The following is a 23508-nucleotide window of genomic DNA, read 5'->3' on the forward strand; positions in this document are numbered from 1 at the left end:
TCCTACTTATCAGATATAATTACCCATAAAGTCACAAAACAAATTTCACCTAATATCAAAGTATCAGTAGCATACATACCTTGTTTTTTATACATAATTAAGTTAGACATCAATATCCAAACAGTAAGATACATCTCATATTTGAATATTTTAAAAATTACCTTAATACATATGTAGAAAGAATTTCAATAGAAATTTAAATGTTGGAATCATAAGATAATACCATACATCAAAATTAATGACTATTGCTACATAGAAAATTTGTAGCCTTAAATGCATATATATGCGAATATATATATATATATATATATATATATATATATATATATATATACATACTAGAGGCCCAGCACACGAAATTCATGCATGGGTATGGTCCCTAGGCCTGGCCTGCAATCTGGGCTGAGCCATCTTCCCCAGCTGCCCGCAGCCAGTCCTACTCCCCACTGCCACCCACCTTGCTTCCCCATCTGTCATCAGGTGATTGGTGCCTAACGGCCAGGAGAAGGGACCAAGAGGTGGTCACTGGGCCTCATAGTAACTTGTCCAACGGTTCTTCTGGTCATTATGCCATTAGGGTCAATTTGCATATGACCCTTTTATTATATAGGATATATATATATATATATATATATATATATATATATAGAGAGAGAGAGAGAGAGAGAGAGAGAGAGAGAGAGAGAGATATGAAAGGTAATGAGGTAATCATTTAACTTAAGAAGTTAAGTAAAAAAATAAGAGACTATATTGAAGTAAAATTTAGCAAAGCCAACAAGTATAAAACAAAATTGATGTGAAAAAATAATAATAATGATTAGTTATGAACTCCAAAATGTGTTCTTTGGGAATATCAATAAATTAACTTATTTTTAGCTAAAGTGATGAAGGATAAAAGGCATAAGTAAGTTAATTTTAGAAATAGAAAAGAAGACAAAATGGCATTAAATGGCAGTTATTTTTTTAAAGCATAAGAATAGAATGAACAACTAAATGCAAGTAGGAATATAAATATGAATAAATATGAATAAAAATATGAATATACTTATAACCGTTTTAATAATATTTGTTTGAAAATATTAATGAAATGAAATGAAATTAAAATATAAAAATATATATCATTCCTCTCCACCCCTCTTCACAGAAGGTATCAGGATCAAATAGGTTTATGCATGAATCCTATCACTCCTTTGTAAAATGGATGATCGCTCATGCTATATAAACTTTTACAGAATCTATGAAAAGGAACAAAGATTTCTAAATATTTGTGAGCTTGCCCTAGCCAGTTTGGCTCAGTGGATAGGCCTCGGCCTGCAGACCAAAGGGTCTCAGTATTCAATTCAGGTCAGTTACCTTAGTGGCAGTCTCCTCCCTGCACAGGCCCTGGTCAGGACTCATGCAGGGGCAACCAATCAATGTGTTTCTCACACATCAATGTTTCTCTCTGTCTTTCCCTCTCTCTTCCACTCTCCCTAAAAATCAATGGAAAAATATCCTCAAGTGAGGATTAACAACAACAAAAAATTGTGAAATTGTATAATACAGATATCAAAGTAAGAAAAGAACAAATGAGAAGTGAAATGATCAGTCACATAAATGTATATGCAAATATCCAAAAGTAGTAATAACATAATACAGAATACAGATGACCAAACAGAGTTCATTCCAGGAATATATGCATTTTATTTCACAATATAAAGTGAAAAATCTTATACAATTATTTCAAAACATTATTCAACAATTCTTTATAATAAAACCTCTTAGCAAAGTAAGAAGAGAAATGATCTTTCTCATCTAATAAAGGAACATTTCCAGAAAAGTATAGAAAACATCTTTTTTTAAAAATTAATAAAATCGTGGAAACATATAAACATATTTAAAGTGAAAAACACAAAGCAAAGACCAAACAATGCTGTTCTCACTGTCCCCGTTCCACACTGCACTGGCAGTCCTAGGCAAGATGATGTGAACAGTCAATCAAAGCTATGGAAATGTGAAAGGAATAAACAAAATTATCCTTTTCCAATAAGTAATTTTTTACATTGAAACTAAGAAAATAAAAACCCTATAATCAAGTATTAGAATATACAGGAGATTAATAAAAAGGCTCATTGTAAGACCAGGATGCAAAATTAAATAGCATGCTTTTACACAATAGAATACATTATACATGTTATAATTTGTTAACAGAGAAACTAAAAATAAATGTTTTAACAGTTGTATAAAACCTTTATGAAGAAAAAAAAACTTTATTAAAAGCAACTGAAATAAATTGACATAAGATGTTCATTGATGGAAGACTCAGTATAATTTCCTCAAAGGGGTATATTAATTTAATGCATTCCTAATAAAACCCTGAAATGACTTTTCATGATACATGCCAAACTAATATATAAGTTCATATGAAAATAATGGTCCATAAGTATCCCCAAAATTGAGTAATAATAATTACATGAGTATAATGATGATGATTATAGAAGACCCATCATTTCATTCATTATAAAGTTATATTAATTTAAAAAGTATGGCACTGCTTAAAATCAAATGTAATAGCAAGGCTATAAACAAATCCATATATGAATTAGATCTCATTATATGACAGCAGCTTAATTAATACTTCAATAAATTAAGTGAGAATAATTGGCTATCCATAGGGCAGAGGTAAAGTTAAGTTTCTACTTCATAACAGATTCTGTCTGGATTAAATACACAAATTTGAAAAGTCATCTTTAAAATATTTGAGGAACATCTTCCTGACATCAGAATAAGAAAGTTTCCTGCATAACACAAAACAAAACAAACAACCCCCTTAATACGCAGTATTGACAAATTTGAATATATTAATATTTTTAAATATAATAATTAGCAAGAAAATGAAAATCACAGGTTGAAAAATATTTTTAATACATATAATGAACAAGTGCATGATATTACAATTAAAAACTGTACAAAAATACCTAAATGATAAGCAAGTTAAGGAAAAATGGTTGAAGAATAAACTAGAATTATGAATATACATACAAAAATTGTTCAACTTCACTAGTAATCAAGGAAATGCAAAATAAGACAATAATGAAATGTTTGTACACATCAAAATGTCAAAATTTAAAAGTCTGTGGAGCAATTTCTACATAGCTAATAAAGTTGTAGTTACCCACACTATATAATAATTCAGAAATTCTACTTCTAGTTATCTATTTGAGAATGCGTGGCACACATATACAAAAAGTGTAAAATGTTTTTTGCCACAATGTAATGCTGAAAATTTGTAAATGACCTCACTAATCCTCAGGAATAGAATTGTAGCATAAACTGAGTTGATTCTACAACCAAATACTTCTTAGCAGTTAAAATGGATGCTATAGATCTCCATTTACTTTTATGAAAATGTAATGCTAAGTGAAAAAAAACAAACATCATTTGTATAAAATGGAATAGCCTGTAAAATAATTGAATCTTTATGTCTGTTTGTGCCTATGCCCATATATACCTACATCTATCTGTCTGCTTATAAATCTATCCACCTATCTATTCTATATAACCCAAAACTGGAAATGATTAACAACCTTAAAGAACTAAATCTATAAGACTGTAGTTATTTGTCCATTGGGAAAAGGTATGATGAAGGATCTATAGTAAAATAAAATGTTGAAAGTAGATGTGGATCATCATCATATGTTATATTATTTTTATTTGTTTATATATGATGAAGTTCTCATATTAAAAACAAGGAGTCTTACAGTGAGATCCTTTATTTTTCAGATAAAAAATGTTGTTTATATAAAGACCTGGGTTTGAGTCCCAGTTTTGCCCCTATGTGCTTCATTCTGTAAATGAGGATAATAGAAGATATTTAACTTGGTGGTTTAGAAAATTATTGAGATTTAATGAAAATTAGCATATGTGTGTGAAAATGGCTATTATAAATTTTGAAGCACTCTATTAATATAAGGAAGATTTGCAAGCAGTATATTGCACATTTGTATTAATTGTGCATGCACATTTGTATATATTATAAGGTTTTCTTATTGCTGAATTACCCCCCCCCAAAAAAAAAAAAAAGAATATTCGATCTTAGAACAGACAAAAGTCTTCATCCATATCTAACTAAAGAATAAGCTGGAAAGATTTTTAAGAAACTGTATGATAATGATTCTTTTATCTAATGTTCACTTACCTGGACTATTTGGAACAGATTTAGAAAAGGGAATTAAACCCATATTAAAAACAAACATATGAGTCCAACTATATGACATTTTTGAAAAGGCAAAAAATTGGAGACATTTAAAAGATCAGTGGTTGCCAGGAACTCAGGAGAGAGGGAGGAGTGGAAAGATGAATAGGTAAAGCACAGGAGATATTTTGGGCAATGAATCTATTCTGTATGATGTGTATGATTACTATTCTGTAATGTTGGATGCATGTCATTATGCATTTGTCAAAACCCATAGGAGTGCACAAAACGAAGTGTGATCTTCAGTAAAAACATATTAATATTGCCTTATCAATGCAATAAATGTATCACACTAATGGAAGATGTTAATAATTGGGGAAAGGGAAAGGATATTTAGAACTGTACTTTCTGTTAAGTTTTCTGTAGACCTGAAGCTATTCCAAACAACTAAGCTATATAAATGTAAAGCAAACAAAGATGCATAGCATTCAAATTAAAACCACCATCCTCAGGCTCTAAGCGGATTTCCTTTCTTCTGCGTGGGGCACTCAGGGATTCTCTCAGGAGCTCTTTACTTAGTTATAATTTTAACAGATTCAGTGTATGGATTTTCCATTTAACTTGTTAGTATGGTGCGATCAAGGAAGAAGCAACTTGTTTTTCCTAACAATTTTCAGCTAGCCGTCGGAAGTGCCATTGGAAGGCCTGTCAGAACTAGAACATGTCTATTTTAAATTAGCTGCTTGGTTATTGCCTCCCACCCCACCTCAACACTACTATCTGGCTGCCCTAGAGCCTCCCCTAGAAACTTACAGATTCCATTAAATACAGGATTAACACGTTAATACCTAAAGCCTTCAGAGATCACATTAGAACTGAGACTGGAGTTCCTCCTGATGGGTGTCTTTGCCTTATTTGTTATATAAAATAAATAAATAAATAAATAATAATAACAAGCATGAATAGAACTCAAAGAGGCAGGGCAATTGGTGGAAATTTAGACTACAGGAGAGAGACCTACAAAAGGTGGAAATGAGGAATCTAATATTTGAAAATATGTATACCTAAGGTGTTAATTCTTTTAATGTGTGTAATGCTTTACAGTTTTCAAAGTGATAATGTAACAATGCACCATACAGGAACATTTGAATTATATTCCGCATGTTCTTTTTCTGATGTTAGAAAAAAACCTAAAATTCTTTGGAATGGTTTATCTTCATATGTATTTTTCTTTCTTTAAAAAATATGAGTTGTCCACATCTCCCCGAGGCCATCTTCTATGTGCTCTCATGTTGAACTCCATTATACGTATCTCTAAATGTGAACGTTAGAATTGCCTATGTTCGGCTCTGTAGTTCTATGAGGCTAGCAATTGTATATTAGTCATCATTGCATAGCAGATACCTAAAATAGAGTCTATACAAAGTGTTGAATAAATATTTGTCAAAAAGGTGTAACTTCAGTTATCTTTAAAAACTTACTTATTCAGAATTATTTTGCTGATGATACTGGGTAAATAAATTTGAATGTTTTAAGAAAAGACATAAAATATAGAGAACAATCATCTTTAATTTTTTTCAGAAAAAGTAATTGTCAACATGCAAGTTCAGACAGTCACAACATTCAAAACAATTACTAATGTTGTTGGATATTTAAAGGGCTTGGCTTCTCCAGGTAAGTATGGTAAAGTATTTTTAATCTACATTTTACACAAAACATCACAAAGAATTGCTCTATAATAATTTAATAGCATAGTTAAATATGCTCTCTTACGTGTAACCAGAAGTTTATACCACTCTAAGAGGGGGACAATATGAAACCATGAAGTGGATCTTTATTTTCTTTCTTACAATATCTCTTCAAAAGTAAATCATAGTAGTGAAGAAATCAAAACAAAATTAAACTGGCTGGCATGCGCCTGGTAGAGATAAGCTGTACAAGCCAATGTCTTCTCTCTCTTTGTTTTTCTTTTATTCACTGTAACAGTGTCAGAGGTATTTTTATTTAAAAAATACATTTTAAAAAATAAAATGTTTACATTTTAATGACATGTGGGTGTTTTTTTTTCATTTGCTTTTTCTTCAAATCTAATCAATGTATCTATGTCCTGTCTCTGACCCGTGGTCCACTGACAATTCTGCCAAAGGTTTGCATGGCTTTAGGTTTCGAAGATGCTTATGAAAATGATCACCTGGTTACATTTTAAATAATTTAACCTTTGTTACATGATGCCCACTGAATCTTGGGCTAATGCTATACAGGCCAAAAAAGTAAAAATAACTGACACATATATTAAGAGATTAATAGCAATACTTTCAAATACATTGTGAGGTTGGATCACATATTACTGTCTGGTGCGCTTGGTATACAGTGTAGAATGCAACAAACTTTTGAGTACACTTGTGCCACTTCTATTAATTTGTTTGGGACATTTACTCTAGTTCTCCTTGGACAAGTATTCTCTATGACTTTAGTCAAATTGACCCTACAGTTTCTAACCCAGAGATTTCTGAGATCAAGTTTTATATCCCCTTAGTTTCTTGCCAGCCGACTCTTACAAAATTAATGGGAGGTATATATTTCCTCTGATTTACTTATACTAGACATGTTGAACAATTTCTGCTCAATAACAGAAGGTATACACACATTTCAAAATTCTTACCACTGAATTTTAACAAATTCCCATAATAAGGATATCTAATTGAAACACTAGAAATACAAGGGTTGGAAAAAGATGGTTTATATTTGTGACTATGCAAAACAGAGAGTTAATAAAGCTATTGTAATAATCATAACCTGCATGTTTTTTCCATACAAACATTTGTAGACCTATTTTTGCCCACCTCTGTATTTATCAACATCGCTGCATTTACAAGTTATTATTGAAAAACCAAATTGTACAATATTATATTAGCCTTAGGGTAAAAACTTTCCTTATAAAGATTCAATATAGAAAAATTATTTAATCAATTTACCAGTAGTATACTTCCGTGCATATCAGCAAAGCTTCTAATATCTTCTTTAAATACTAAACAAAAACATCACATAATTTTAATGACCCTGAACATTAGAAACTATCATCAAACATTATTAAGATTTTTAGATTCTTGTTTACAATATACAATTCAAACAGAACATTCACACATATCTGGAAAATGAGTGAATAAATTCCCAGGGTTCCAACATTTGCAGACACACTATGTATACTATTAATTAAATGTTGATGACATGTTGGCAGATCAAAGACATCGCTGGCTCCAATATCAGTGTGGAAATCTAAAATAGCTTCACACAGTGATGTTTCCCATGAGGTAGCCTTTTTATACCACGAGTCAACTGATGATTAATTTATTTTACACATATGTAGTACTTATTATGTATCAGGCACTGTTCAAAGTGCTTTACAAATAACAGTTCACTTAAACTTAAAAACAACTGAATTATGTATGTCCTATTTTTATTCCCATTTTATGGTTGAAGAAATTAATACATAGAATGATAAAGTAAGCTTCCCACAGTCACACAACTAGTAAGTTGAATAGCCTAGCTTCAAACCCATGCAGGCAGGCCTCAGAGTCTGCACACTTAAGCATCAAGATATGAGACATTCTCCTAATGCGATGATATCAATGGAGAAATCATTTTACACAAATGTGTAGGCCCACTAAACAAATACATTTAGCTCTGTACCAATAATAGTCACTGAAAAGAAAATCAGAGAAAACTCTGGAAGCATGTCTTTAGCCTAATTATTGATGACAATAATCAGTAATGTACATAGAGTAGGCATTCCATGTGTCATTGAGACCTTGCTAAGAGCATATCTAATAGATTTTGTATGATTATATAAAACAAAATATGTGAAAAGGAAACTTTTACAGTAATTGGATGCCTTTTGCTATTGTTGATTTTTTATTCTTGAGAGAAAGAAGTGAGGTTAAAACTATAATTAATTCCCTAAATACTTATTGCAAAAATCCATATATAACTACCACATTTTTAATATTTAAAGCTACTAAATAACTGCTCCCTCAATGTATTAATAGTTCATTAATATTTACTGAGCATACAGACATTGTTTACAGGGCACTTCCCACTATGATTCTGGGAAAATGTTAGATAAAGGTTTCATTGTGGCATATTTGTATACCTCACTAATTAATATGCATGTCACAGAGGACAGTAATATGAATCTAAGCTTTGGGTTCATAATTGGGTTCAGCAGCTGCCTCTGCTTTGATATACACAGATGTGTGAATCAAGACAGGGGTGAAAAAATGTAAAGTAGTCTTAATTATTAGAACAATTTTGCATAATTGTTTCTCAGTTGTGCAAAAGGATTATGTAAATGTCATTAAGTTTATTGTTAGGATTTATATTTTGTTTTAATGGCTCTTGTTTCTTTCTATTTCCAGACCGGTATGTCATAGTTGGCAGCCACCATCATACTACATCCAGTTACAGGGGACAAGAATGGGCCAGCAGCACTGCCATAATCACAGCCTTCATCCAGGCCTTGATGTTAAGAGTGAAGAGAGGGTGGAGACCAGACCGCAGTATTGTTTTCTGTTCCTGGGGAGGAACAGAGTTTGGCAATATTGGCTCATATGAATGGGGAGAGGTAAATGTATATTCATTAGTATTTTCTCTCTCTCTCTCTCTCTCTCTCTCTCTCTCTCTCTCTCTCTCTCTCTCTCTCTCTCTCTCCTCTCTCTCTCTCTCTCAGACAAAGTAAAACTGTCAAAGCCAAGGACAAGAATGTGCATTTCAACCAGGATGTCATATCTGCTAGGTTGCTGAAATCACTCAGAAGAATGAAGGGGGATTAGAGTTGGACCACAGTGAATTGTGTATGATCTGCCACCATTCATATTGCTTCCAGATCTACAGAATATAATATGCCCACAATAGTGTTTACCTGGTTATTGCATATCTCTGTAGACAGGTTGACAGGAACAGAGTAAGAAAGGATTAAATGATACATACCATTAACCTTTCTTTTAAAACTTTCTAGCCGTTATCTAGAATAAGGGAACTATCTCCTATGTTAAATGTTTATAACCTTAGTATTATAATTTAGAGATGTAATATGGAGACTAGACTCAAAATAGTATGTGTGTGTTTTTTTTTCTTCCATCCTCTTCTCCTCCCTTCCTCTACTCTTTCTTCTGTCTATTCTTCCAAACCTATATCCCTGCTTCTTTCCTACCTACAGAAATACTTACCTACCTACCTTAAGAAGCCTTTGTCCAAATGAATGGGTCATGGTTAGAAAACAACTGGAATATTTAGTATCAAATGCTTCTATATCTGTGTCTCACAGATGCACTGTTTTTAATGGGATATGACAGCTGATACTGGGATTGATGCCCGTCTTGCTCAGTCCTAATTGGCCAGACCCCAACAGCAAGCTAACCTACCAGTCAGAATGTCTGCCCCCTGGTTGTCAATGCACATCATAGCGAGCAGTTGAGCAGCCTTAGCATATCATTAGCATATTACGCTTTGATTGGTTGAAAGGCCGACTGGACGACTGGACACTTAGCATATTAGGCTTTTATTATATAGGATGAGAGTCCATAGGAAAAAATGTTTAAGTTAGAAAAGGCTCTTCTTCAAAAAGATTAAGAATCCATATCCTAGAATATATATGTATGTATATATATTTGACAACTAATTATGCACTTAGTCACTTTCTGTTTTTGTTGTGTGTTTTTTTTCCCCATGATATTTTGGGCAAAGATATTGAGTAAAGAAAATGTCGAATAAAATATATAAATTTGATTATTAGCTTTAAAAATATCCTCTTGCAAATAACTATGTCTTTGAAAATTACTTCAGTACAGTTTATGAAGCCATTTTGCAACTATCTAGTTGAGAAGGAATTTAGAAACTATTAGTTTTCCTGTTCAGAATTTACTCTTATGAAAATGAAACCTTTTCTTTTAAACTGCATCCAATTTATGCTCTAAATACACCCTATAGGGAAGATGAGTGATGAAAAAATGTGTTGACACGTCCTATTGTTCTATTTAATTTCTTTTGCACAGGAACCTCTTGAAGTCCACACATGTAATTAAAATGATTAGGCGGTTTTGGTCAATAAACTCAAAAATAAATTTTATAGTGATAGAGTTATTAGAGAATTGACTCAATACTGATCTTGATCCTTGGGAAGGCTGATAACATTTTACTAGATATGTTCTTCAAGAACTACCATTTATTCTGTGAAGAATCTATTATTTACAGGATACCATGGAAATACTACAGATTTTACAATCAAAAAAGTCCAAGTTCAAGTCTTTTCTGCCACAAACCATGTGGACTTTTACAAGACTACCCTACCCAAGACTTGATTTATCAAATGAGTATACAGATGCCTATATCATGAGTGTCTCCTGAGAATTAAATGGACTAACATATAATGTCTATGGGCTAGTGTGCAAACAGCTGTTTTTCTGTAGTACTTTGCAACACTGGACTTTTAAAAAAATGTTATGTATAAAGCTGAATACCTGAGTTAAAATTTACCATTTATTTTTCTTTAAAATACTTATTTATTTTAAATTAATTGTCTTCTCACCTCTCTTACAGAGGTATAGCTGAATTTTCAACATAAAATAGGAGTAACATTGATTCCATAAGGATTTCAAGTCCTTGCAGTCTTTTATCTGATAGTGTTGGAAGAAGAAATATATGTTCCTGAGACATGAAATAGTACAATTTTTAGGATGTTTTTTAGTATGTTTCTATATAACTGCCACTACGGTAATTATCCATTAAATATTTGTTCAAGAAGATGAGAAAAGTATCAGAGGGACTTTTTACCTATCTAGTAAAAGAGAATCATTGGTCATCAAATTTTGGGATTTAGCAGAGAAATGAGAAAGCTATTCTATTTGAATCATTTTATGCTACTAATGTGCGTGAAATATGTCAGGCTTTATTTCAGTTAATATGTGCAGGGATACAATTGTATTATGCTCCATTTTGCTCAAAATAAAAACCAGTTTGTGCAAAAAGTAACTCAGTGCTTCACAGAAAAGGTTGGTTTATTAATCACTGAAGTAGTTTTCCCTTGTCTACTCTCTAATTCAAACACTATAAAATTAAGTGCCCTCACTTGACCAAAAATGTCATCCTGTATTTTGGAGGTGAATCTCATAATATGTTAACCATTTAAAAACATATTACCTTAAAATTTGCCTCCAGAACATATTTAAAATATTTTATCAAAATGTTATGTTAAATCCATCGCATTTATTCAAAATCATTTATGACTTTGTGTACTCTTACTAAATAGTATGAAATTGCCGACAATGTACTGGTACAATGTAATGCTTTTAAGTAGAAAGTGTTTAGTATTTAATAAGTAACTGATTAAAAATCTGTTATTGTTATTTATGTTAGAGACAGATTTTTTTTTTTCATTTCAGGATTTCAGGAAGGTTCTGCAGAAAAATGTTGTGGCTTATGTTAGTCTTCATAGTCCCATAAGGGGTAACTCAAGTCTATATTCTGTAGCTTCACCATCTCTTCAGCAACTGGTAGCAGAGGTAAGATGAACCGCTTGTTACAAAGTGATTAGGCAAAACTGTTGTTTCCTCTATAATTGGAGATTTCTTGATTTTTTTTTAATTTAAATTTTTCATTGTTGACACTATTGCAGATGTCTCCTATTCTCCCCCTTGTACCTACCTCCACCCAGCCTCACCCCCTCCCTTATTCTTGTGCATTGGTAAAATAGGTGTACTAATTTTTCTTGGATATTTATCTAGTTGTGGAATTGCTAGATCATAGGGTAGGCACATATTTAACTTTTATAGATACTGTCAAAGATTCTCCAAAGTGCTTGTACCAATTGCACTATCACCATCAATGTATATTTCCTGTCATCACCGACATTTAGTATGACTATTCTTATATGTATATGGTGGTATCATTTGGGTATTTGGTTTTAATTTCTCTGTTGTTAATAATATTAAGTACCTGCTTTCATATTCATATACTCATTGGTCATTTGGGTATCTTCTGTGAAGGCTTATTTAAACCTTTTGCCTGTTCTTAAAAGAGAGTTGTTCATATTTTTCTTATCTGTATATCAGAGTTCTTTATATATTCTCTATACAAGACTTGTGTTGGTTAAATATTGTGAATTACTCTCCCAGTCTGTGGCTTGACTTTTCACTCACTGGTAGCAACGCAATCTTTAATTATTAATCTTTTCTTGTGGAAGTCTTCTAAACAGCATTTTTGGTTCTAGTATCTTATTACAAAGAACATGCTGAACTTAATTTATTTAGTGTTTATGTTGAAGGAGCATTATAAACCTTTGTTATGCATTCTAATTCATGCATGTTTGAGTGGTTATTGTATATATGTTTGCATTCTATTGAGGACTATGAGATGTTTTATAGAAATGAATGGTGTGCGCAGGTTGCTTAAATGGGTAGTGAATCAAGATTCTTTGTAATTGGAAAAAAGCTCTTTCCTAAAAAATAATTTTCATTTGCTTCTTAATTGTAGAATAAGGGACATACTGATCGGTGGCCTCTTAGTTAATAAAATGCAACTGCCTTTGAGCAAAATAAGTTATGAAATGAAAGATAAAATAAGATTTATCCCCCAAAATAATTTTAAACATTAGGATGCAATACAAACACATACATCCCTCTCTATATATTGCCATTCCACCTTTATTTTTTGAAATCATCTTTCATACATCACAGAATGTATTGATTTTGCCCTTGGAGAAACAGAATTTGATCATCCATATATTAGTCAGTGCTCTGTACATCTCAAATAAATAGTGATGAAATTTCTAAGAGGTTATTTTAGGGAAGCCTGAAGCATCCGTACCTATGAAAGTAGTCAATCTAACTATAGTCTCCTTAAGTGTTGCTTTTGCATCACCTGCCAGAAGCTGGCAAACCTGATCAAAACTGAACAATTGCATCAATATTGTAAAACTGTCTACAGGATAAACAGTGTTTTCTTTTTAAACTCTAAAAAGTTAGCAAAGATATATTTGTTTTATATGGCATCTAAAAAAACCAAACACGTTTTATTTTTCCATATACCAGGAACTCTTCACCAGAAAATATAGTACATATATCTCATTTCTACTACATGAGTTAGATATTGAGCCCATAATCCTACTACAGTATCCCTTCATTGTGAATACCCCAACTGTTGCAGAGCTCTATTGTATAATAAATTTTTATAGACAATCCAACTCTGTATAACATTATTTTAAGTATGTAAGCACACAATAAGCATGTGAAATGCCTTGGGACTTATATTTTACCATGAACATAAGACATACATAAAGAGCTCAAATATAGGGGCAAGTATGATAAGTGCTATACAGGAATTTATAGGAAAGAGACAGTGTGATTGGTTTAACTTAGAATTCTTCATTGTAGAACATTGACAAAAAGCTTGAATGTAATGATGATCTTGAAGAAATTTAACTACCAGTCTTTTCAAAACAGAATTCTTCAGTCATGTAAACCAGCTCCTCTTATTTATAGTGATCTACCAAAGCATCTTTTCAAATCACATAAACTGATCTCCATTTTCTTATTCAAATCAAGGACACCAATGTATGCTTCTGATCCCTTCTAAACTCCCACAGCTATATCTGTCACAGTACTTGTACAACTGCTACTGACGGACTGCTATAGTGCTGGTTTTTATTCTGCCGGACCATGACTTTATTTTATAGGAGATATACAGAAAACATGTGAGATATTTTAGCCCTAGAAGCTCATTAATTTAAATTCTTGAGTTACCAGAAGCCTGAATTTCAAATAACAGAGTTATTAATTAACATGTTAACAGTTTTTCTTGATCTTATATTTATACACTATGGAATTAAAAAAAAAAAAAAGATATCGCGAGTCATCTAAGACATCCATAACAAAATACCACCGACTGAGTGACTTAAAGAACAAAACTTGATTTTCTCACAATTCTGGAAGCTAGAAGTTGAAGATAAGATGCAGGTGGCACAGATTTCTCTTGAGGCCTGACTGGCAGATCCCACCTTCTCATTGTGTCCTCACATGGCCTTTTTCTCTGTGCACACTCATTCTTGGTATCTCCTCCTCTTGTAAGAAAATCAGTTGTTTTAAATTAGGGCCCTAACCTAATCTCATTTAAATATATTTTACTTTATTTTAAAATATATTTTTTATTGCCGAAACCGGTTTGGCTCAGTGGATGGAGCGTCGGCCTGCGGACTGAAGGGTCCCAGGTTCGATTCCGGTCAAGGGCATGTACCTGGGTTGCGGGCATATCCCCAGTGGGAGATGTGCAGGAGGCAGCTGATCGATGTTTCTCTCTCATCGATGTTTCTAACTCTCTATCTCTCTCCCTTCCTCTCTGTAAAAAATCAATAAAATATATATTTAAAAATATATATATATATTTTTTATTGATTTTATAGAGAGGAAGGGAGAGGAACAGAGAGATAGTACATTAATGATGAGAGAGAATCATTGAATGACTGCCTCCTACACACCCCGTACTGGGGAATGAGCCCACAACCTGGCATGTGCCCTTGACTGGAATTGAACCCGAGACCCTTCAGACCCCAGGCCGATTCTCTATCCACTGCGCCAAACCAGCTAAGGCAACCTATTTTACCTTTTTAAAGGCCCTATTTGCAAATATAGTCACTTTGGTCGTTAGGGTTCAACCCATGAATTTTGGGAGGATATTTAGTCCATAGTATTATTCAAAATGCACAGTGATAGAATATAGAAGATAGGATTGTAGAAAGAAAATAGTTCTCTTTTCTTTCTCTTTATAGTTGATCATTTTAATGCAGAGAACCAAAACAAAGTTCAAATTCTATTCTGCTTGGTATAAAATAGAAAAGTAAAGTTGGCTTTGAAACATTCTTCTACTCATTTGTCTTTCATGATATATGATACAGTTTTGTTTTGATCTTTTGCTTTGTTAAATGTTTTTCAGATGAGAAATTCTCTGTAGTTTCTGTTCACTATGATTTTTTTCATAGTGCATTATTTTTAGTTCATTTTACTTAATCTTCCTTTCTGCTGCATCAATTGCTAGTAGTCAACTGAAGTGAACATAAAGACTAATACACTTATTTAAAGCCCTTTTCTCCACTAATTTGCCACCTCAATAAGTCCCACATTTAAACTTGTTATTCTATTGGCAGGTTTATCTATCTCTTAGGTTTATAGGGCTTTGTCTTAAAAACTAAGCAATCCCTCTAGTTTATTAATGTTTTACAAAGTTTCCTGTTCAGTATACACTGATAATTTATAAATTTCTTTATATTTAAATCTAGATATTAAGGGAAGTTTTTGTGAGCATCTGGCTAAAACCCTAAATTTCAGAAGGCAGCTGACTTAAATATTTGAACTATATAGTCAAAGAGCAATTTAAACAATTTGAGATATTAATTTAGTTGGACTAATACACATAATCAAAATCAATGTTAATTTCTTAAAATAGCTTTATCTAATTTAGTTTTTGTCTCTGACATTTAAAAAATAATAATTTTATTGATTTTAGAGAGGAAGTTGGGAGTGAGAGAGAGATAGAAACATCAATGATAAGAAAGAATCATCGGAACTGTGACCTCCTGGTTCATAGGTGGATGCTCAACCACTGAGCACACAATTGGGCTTGTCTGTGGCATTTTGACTAGTATATCAGACACTATTCCTCTATAGAATTCAAAAAATGACCATTTACTCAGGACTAGTATTAGTAAATCATCATTGTTGGCAGGTAAGATAAAATTGTTTCACCTACACAGCATTGTTAATGTAGTATAATTTATTTAGCCATTAAAAAAATTAAACCTAGCTGGTGTAGCTCAGTGGATAGAGTATTGGCCTGTGAATCAAAAGGTCCTGGGCTCGATTCTGGTCAAGGACAGGTACCTCAATTACAAGCTCCTCTCCAACCCAGGCCCTAGTCAAGGCATGTGCAGAAGGCAAGCGATGGATATGTTTCTCTCACATCAATATTTCTCTCTGTCCTTCTCTCTCTCTCCCACTATCTCTAAAATCAATGGAAAAATATCCTCAGGTGAGGATTATAAAACAAACAAAAAATAACAACAACAACAAAAAAACAGTTAAATCTACTCTAATGAGTTGTCATTTTTTTATCCTACTTGATTTTTAATATGTTTTGGTTAAAAACCTACCATTAATGTAATTAGTTAATCATGTACATAGAAACTACAATAGTAAAGTTTTGCCCTTATGACATACGACATTTTTTGTAGAACTTTTATGAGTAATGAATTTAGGTTAAATAGATATGATTTTATGCTTAACAAAAAGGAATCGCTGATTTCAAATTACTTGTGATATTCAAGTTACTTGGGGTAATTGTAGTATTTATTTCCCTGTGCTTAATTTATAAATTATGACTTCTTTGTTTATTTTAAAGTGGTATCCTAATCAAACCATTTTGTATTTGTGTTCATATTTTGGATTTGAATAGTTTACTTGGTTCTCTAACAAAATAATTTATGTTTATACCTTAATGTATTATCAGAAAGATAAATTAAAAAGCAATGCCATTTTCAAAAGCATAAAAAACAATAAAATACTTAAGAATAAATTTAACCAAAAAGGTGAAAGGCCTGTACACATAAAAGTAAAAGACATTGGTTTAAGAAATGGAAGTAGACACAAATAAATTATAAGATATTCTGTGTTCTTTTATTGGAAGAACTAGAGGCATGGTGCATAAAAATTTTTGCACTCAGGGGGGTTCCCTTAGCCCGGCCTGTGCCTTCTTGCAGTCTGGGGCCCCTCAGGGGATGTCCACCTGCCAGCTTAGGCCTACTCCTCGGGGGATCAGGCCTAAGCTGGCAGTCAGACATCCCTCTGTCAGCCTGGAGCTCTCGGAAGATGTCCACTTGCAAGCAGGGAGCAGGCCTAAGCTGCAGTTGGACATCCTTAGCACTGCTGAAGCGGCAGGAGAGGCTCCCGTCACCACCGCTGTGGTGGCAGCTGTCAGCCTTGCTTGTGGCTGAGCAGAGCTCCCCCTGTGGGAGCACACTGACCACCAGGGTGCAGCTCCTGCACTGAGTGTCTGGTGGTCAGTGTGCATCATAGTGACCAGGCATTCCCAGTGGTTCTGCTGTTAGGGTCAATTTGCATATTACTCTTTTATTATATAGGATAGAGGCCTATATAATAGACAAACCACCGGTTGGGGACCAGCTGGTTTGCCCTGAAGGGTGTCCTGGATCAAGGTGGGGGTCCCGCTGGGGTGCCTGGCCAACCTAGGTGAGGTACTGAGGGCCGTGCTCAGGCTGGCCATACCCCTTTTATGGTGGGGCTCCTCACTGGAGTGCCTGGCCAGCCTGGATGAGGAGCTGAGGGCTCTTTACAGGCTGGCCAAGCCCCCCAGCGGGGACCTTCACCCCATGGGGGTGTGGCCAGCCTGGGTGAAGTGCTGAGGGCCATTTTCAGGCTGTCCACGCCCCCTGACAAACCAAGCTCCCAGCCTCTCCTTTTTTTTTTTTTTTAGGGCCTCCTTGAGTGGAGGCTATGGCCAGCTGGAAGCAATTATCTGAGATTTATTTATCTTCTATAATTGAAACTTTGTAGCCTTGATCAGAGCCAAGTGCCAGCCAGGGCAAGTGGGAAGCTTGGCTTCCTCCATCACCAGGGGCAACCCAAACATCCTGCTCGCTCCAGCTCTGTGGCCAATGCCATCTTAGTTGGGTTAATTTGCATACTCACTCCTGATTGGACGATGGGTGTAGTGGAGTGGAAGAGTGATGGAGTGATGGTTAATTTGCATGTTTCTCCTTTATTAGTGTAGATTAAGATTGTTAAAATAGCCATACAACCCAAAGCAATAAACAAATTCAATACACTCTCAATCAAAACCCCAATGTCATTTTTCACAGAAATAGAAAAACATCCTAAAATTTATATGGAACCGCAAAAGACCCTGACTTGCCAATGAAATTCTAAGAAAGAAGAATAAGACTGAGACCTCAGACTACCTGATTTTAAGATGTATTACAAAGCTATAGTAATCAAAATAGCATAGTACTAACATTAAAAAAAATGTAGTCACAGAGACCAGTGGAACTGAATAAAGAAGCCAGACATAAACCCATTTATAGACTGACAACAAATTTTTGACCAGGGTGCCATGGGTATAAATGGGAAAGGATAGTCTCCTTAATATAGATTGTTGGGAAAATTAGATGAACAAATGTAAAATTCACAAAAATTAACTCAAAATAGATTAAAGACTTAAATGTGAAACCTAAAACCATAAAAGTCTTAGAAAAAAATAACACAGGGGAAAGATCCTTTACATTGATCGGGGCAATGATTGCTTGGTTAAGACATCAAAAGCACAAACAACAAGAACTAAAATAAATGAATGGGGCCACATTGAAATAAAGAGCTTCTACACAGCAAAAGAAACAATTAGTAAAATTGAAGTGGCAATCTATGGAATGGGAGAAAATATTTGTAAACAATATAAAGATACTTTTCGACTTATTATGAGGTTATGTCACAATAAACCCATTATAAGTTTAAAATATTGTAATCAAACATGAATTTAATTCATCTAACCTACCAAAAAATCACAGCTTAGGCTAGGCTACCTTAAACATGCTCTGAACATTTACAAAAACCTACAGTTAGGCGGCAAAATCGTCCAACACAATGAATACACTATAGACTATCAGTTGTTTACTCTTACAATTGAATGGCTGACTGGGAGTTCAAAAGATAAAAGAAAACAAATGTTGGCAAGGTTGTAGAAGAAAGGGAACCCATATACACTGTTGATGGAAATGTAAAATGGTACAGCCATTATGAAAAACAGTATGGCAGTCCCTGACAAAATTAAAAATTGTATCACCATATAATCCAGCAATCTCACTCCTGAGTATATATCTGAAGGAAATGAAACAAATATCTTGAGATATGTGCACCCCCATATTCATTGCAGCATTATTCACAATAGCCAAGACATGGAAACAAAGGTCCATCAACAAATGAACAGATAAATAAAATGTGATCACACACACACACACACACACACACACACACACTTATGTGCCTATATAAAATGAATTATTATTCAGTCGCAGGAAAAGAAATCCTGACATCTGTGACAACATGGATCAATCTAAAGGGCATTATGCTAAGTGAAAACACAAACGTAAATACTGTTTGATATCAGCTATACTTAGAATCTGAAAAGAAATGTCAACTTTATAAAAATCAAAATTGTGGTGGCCAGGGATTGGGAAGTGGGGGTGAGGAGGGTGAAAATTGGATGACATAGGTAGATTTTCAGTTACAAAAAGAATAAGTTCTAAGGATCTAATGTACATCATGGTGACTACATATATATAAGCCAAGCAACAGAACGATGGAACAACCAGAATGACTGGTCACTATGATGTGCACTGTGGCAGGCAACCAGCCCAATTGGGGCCCTGATCGTTCTCACCCAACCTCCTGTGGCCCCTCCCACTGGCCAGCCTTGCTCCTGATCAGGGACAGCCAACATCCTGCATCCCCTACCCCCATTGGCACAGCCTGATCGGCCTCCATTGGAGCAGCCTACCGGAACCAACCCATACATGAATTTATGCACCAGGCCTCTAACCCTATCTAATAAAAGACAAAAAGGTAATTAACCATACCTCCACCACGCTTCCCATTGACTAATCAGGAGATATGCAAATTAATTGCCAACACAGATGGTGGCTGGCAGCCACGCAGCTGAAGCGAGCAGGAGGCTTGCTTGCTCCAGTGATGTAGGAAGGCAAGGTTCCATGCCTGCTGTGGCCCGGCTCTGAGCTCCGAAAGCAACAGCTCCAAAAGCAACAAAGTTTCAATTATAGAAGCTAAACATCCTCAGATACCTGCTTTCAGCCAGCCATGGCCTCAGAGCTGGGAGCGCCAGTGAAGGCAACAGAGTTTCAATTATAGAAGGTAAATAAATCCCAGAACAAAAAAAAAAAAAAAAAAAAGGAGAGGCTGGGAGCTTCAGTTGCAGGCCAGCCTGAAAACAGCCCTCAGCCCCTCACCCAGGCTGGCCAGGCACCCAAGTGAGACCCCTACCGTGATCCAGGACACCCCTCAGGGCAAACCAGCTGGCCCCCACCCGAGCACTAGGCCTCTATCTTTTGTAGTAAAAGGGTAATATGCAAACTGACCCTAACAGCAGAAAGACTGGGAATGACTGATCACTATGATACACACTGACCACCAGGGGGCAGACGCTCAATGCAGGAGCTGCCCTCTGGTGGTCAGTGCGCTCCCACATGGGGGAGCTCTGCTCAGCCACAAGCCAGGCTGATGGCTGCCACCACAGCAGTGGTGGTGGGAGCCACTCCTGCCTCCTCAGCAGCGCTAAGGATGTCTGACTGCAGCTTAGGTCTGCTCCCTGCTGGCAAGTGGACATCCCCCGAGGACTGCCAGGCTGCCAGAGGGATGTCTGATTGCCAGCTTAGGCCCAATCCCCCGGGGAGCAGGCCTAAGCCAGCAGGTGGTCATCCCCCGAGGGGTCCCAGACTGCGAGCGGGCACAGGCCGGGCTGAGGGACTGCCCCCGCCCCTGAGTGCACAAATTTTTGTGCACTGGGCCTCTAGTAATTAATAATATAGTATTGTATACTGGAAAGTTGTTGAGAATAGGCCTTAAGCATTCTCACCACATATATGCATACACACACACACACACACACACATACATATACAAAGTGACATGCTAACTATGTGATTATGGATATGTTACTCTTAATTTTGGTAAACATTCCCCAGTGTATATGTATATCAAATCATCATTTTGTACATTTTAAATATATGCAATAAAAATTAAATATAAATTGAAATATCTAAAAAGACTTGGAAAAAGTAAAATTAAATGCTTTAACTAAAAAACAAAACACCTGGTTCTCTGAATAAAAAAGACTTGGTATAACACTGCTAAATAAATGGTTAAATATATGTATATGTAAATGAATCTTGCTTTGAGTTGGTATTTTACAGTGTGTGATGTGAAATGTATCTGTACTAAGCAGAATCTCCCGTATGTTACCATGTGTGGCAAACACCCAGAGGTAAATAGAACATGCAGTCTTTCCCAAACTAGTTGTATTCTAGAACATTTTCCTATAGCTAGCTATCTTATAAGAATGGCCGCAGAAATGCTGCTTTAATGTAAAAGTTGGAAATTTTATGGAAACATAAATAGGTGTTTAATCTCTTCACTTGGAAAATGGATTTCCCTAAATGGCAAGATCTCCAATTTGCATACTTTGTCAGAAACACACCTCTCTCTACATATGGAGTGCTGATAAGACTAAGGTACTGGTTATCCCTTCTCTTTGATCTGGAATTTCACCTGCAAATGTATAGTCTTCAGTATCCTACGACTTGACACTAATCTCTCCACAGTTACTACTGTTAACTATATTTTTAGTTGTGAAATTATAATTTTAAGACCAGGATGGTAAAAAGAAATTGAATAGCAGAAGAAATTAAGCTATGTTAACCCTGAAACAACAATCCTCCTGAAGGCCATGAGGCAATTTTCTGTATGTCTGCAAGGAATAGAAAAATCATTTCAATTCAGCCTAAAGAATTCTTAATTAGGAAGGATTATCTGAAGGAGCTTAAATTCTGTACAGATGTTGTGAATTGGGATCAAAATTTTTATGGATGGTTGCTTCAGACTATCTTTATTTATATAACAATTTACTCCTGAATTCATCCTTTATATATGTGTATGTTTATTCATTGTTTTTGTTTGTTTAGCTTCATAATGTATAAGAGAGCTTGCAATTGGTTTTCTAAACTCTTCAGATTTCTAGGCTGTTAGCTTTCATATTTGTTGTTTATCTGTGTTGTGCTTTACAATTCCGGGCTCTGAATCTATAAGCCATTATAATAACAGTTGGTGAATATGAGACCCTGACAATTTTAGGTTCAGTGTTGACGTTATTAAACTGTTTTTCCAAGACAGTGTAACTACATAAACATAGTGGTAGTTATAGACTTTCAGATATGATAACCGTCTCACCCTGAATCCAGCTCATTTATCTGTGACAGTCAATGCTAACTATAGAAAAGGTGGCAGCAGCCTAGATGTAAAACTGAAATCGACATGAAACTAGATCAGAGGTCCAGGAAATAGTAAGATATTGCAGGATCCCCAAATGAGGTGTCATATTCCAGCTTGAAAAAGATCCATGAGGATAACTGACATTTTCACTTTATCCTATAAATAGTAATTTAGATAAAAGAATTATGTGCATTACCAATGGTTCCCCGAGAACTAATCAGGCTTTGTTTATTATTATATTCTTCTATTTGTAGAACAGTTATAAACTATACACGGCCAAAAATAAAGACACAATTAATCATCTGTAATTTTACTATCCAAAAAATGAGATTTTTTTGTATGATGCATATAAGTATATTGTTACTAAAAGGAAATAGTGATCTGCATTTCCCCCTCTTAATATATTATAAAGAGTTTACATTTTAAAAATATATATTACTATATTATTGGCACATTAGTAAATCTAGACAAAATCTAGACAAAATAATATACTTACAATATTTCTGTAGGTTTGAATTTTTTTCTAAATAAATAATGTATATTATTTCATTATTTAGCTACACTGAGTGGCCAGATTATTATGACCAACTGACATTACAGGCAAATTAGCTATAATGTCATGCTAGAAGTTTCTAGAGGACCAGATCATTATAAACGTCTGAATAGCACAACATACCTAAGTATTGTTGCTGATCAAGTTCATCCTATCATGTTGATGGCATATCCCAATGGAGATGGCTTCTTCCAACAAGACAGTGCGCCATGCCATGGTGCTCGTATTGTGCAGGAGTGGTTTCAAGAACATGAGGGAGACTTTACCTTGCTTAGGTGGCCCCCACAATCACCAGATCTCAATCCAACTGAGCATTTATGGGACAAAGTTAAAACAGCCATAGGGCAGCCTGTTCCACAACCATCAAATCTCACAGAACTGGACAGTGCTATTCATCAGGCCTGGTGTCAGACTCCTCGCATCACCTTTCAACATCTCATGGAGTCAATGCCAAGAAGAATCGCCGCAGTACTGAAGGCAAAAGGTGGCCCAACAAAATACTTTATGGTGTGGTCATAATAATCTGGCCGGCCATAATAATCTGGCCACTCAGTGTATATTACCATTTCTTAACAAGTCCCCTTTTTTGAACATTTACTAGTGTATACTGTTTAAAGTTTTTACCTTACTGCTAACAGTGCCTATGCATATTTGTACATATACATAGT

At 34.8% G+C, this 23508-nt stretch overlaps 1 protein-coding gene across 2 annotated transcripts in view; it reads left to right on the forward strand.

Moving 5' to 3' along the window:
• Positions 1-23508, forward strand: part of NLGN1 (neuroligin 1) — a gene marked incomplete at its 3' end in the record, with an annotated part of 2013512 nt that overhangs the window by 1703049 nt on the left and 286955 nt on the right. For both annotated transcript variants that reach the window (XM_081087461.1, XM_081087460.1), the window contains exons 7-9: positions 5756-5848; positions 8590-8795; positions 11611-11730. In XM_081087461.1, the coding sequence (XP_080943587.1) occupies positions 5756-5848; positions 8590-8795; positions 11611-11730 (419 nt within the window). The remainder of the gene's footprint in view (positions 1-5755; positions 5849-8589; positions 8796-11610; positions 11731-23508) is intronic.

This window comes from Myotis nattereri, assembly GCF_964212035.1.
Source record: "Myotis nattereri genome assembly, chromosome: 3".
Taxonomy (NCBI): Eukaryota; Metazoa; Chordata; class Mammalia; order Chiroptera; family Vespertilionidae; genus Myotis; species Myotis nattereri.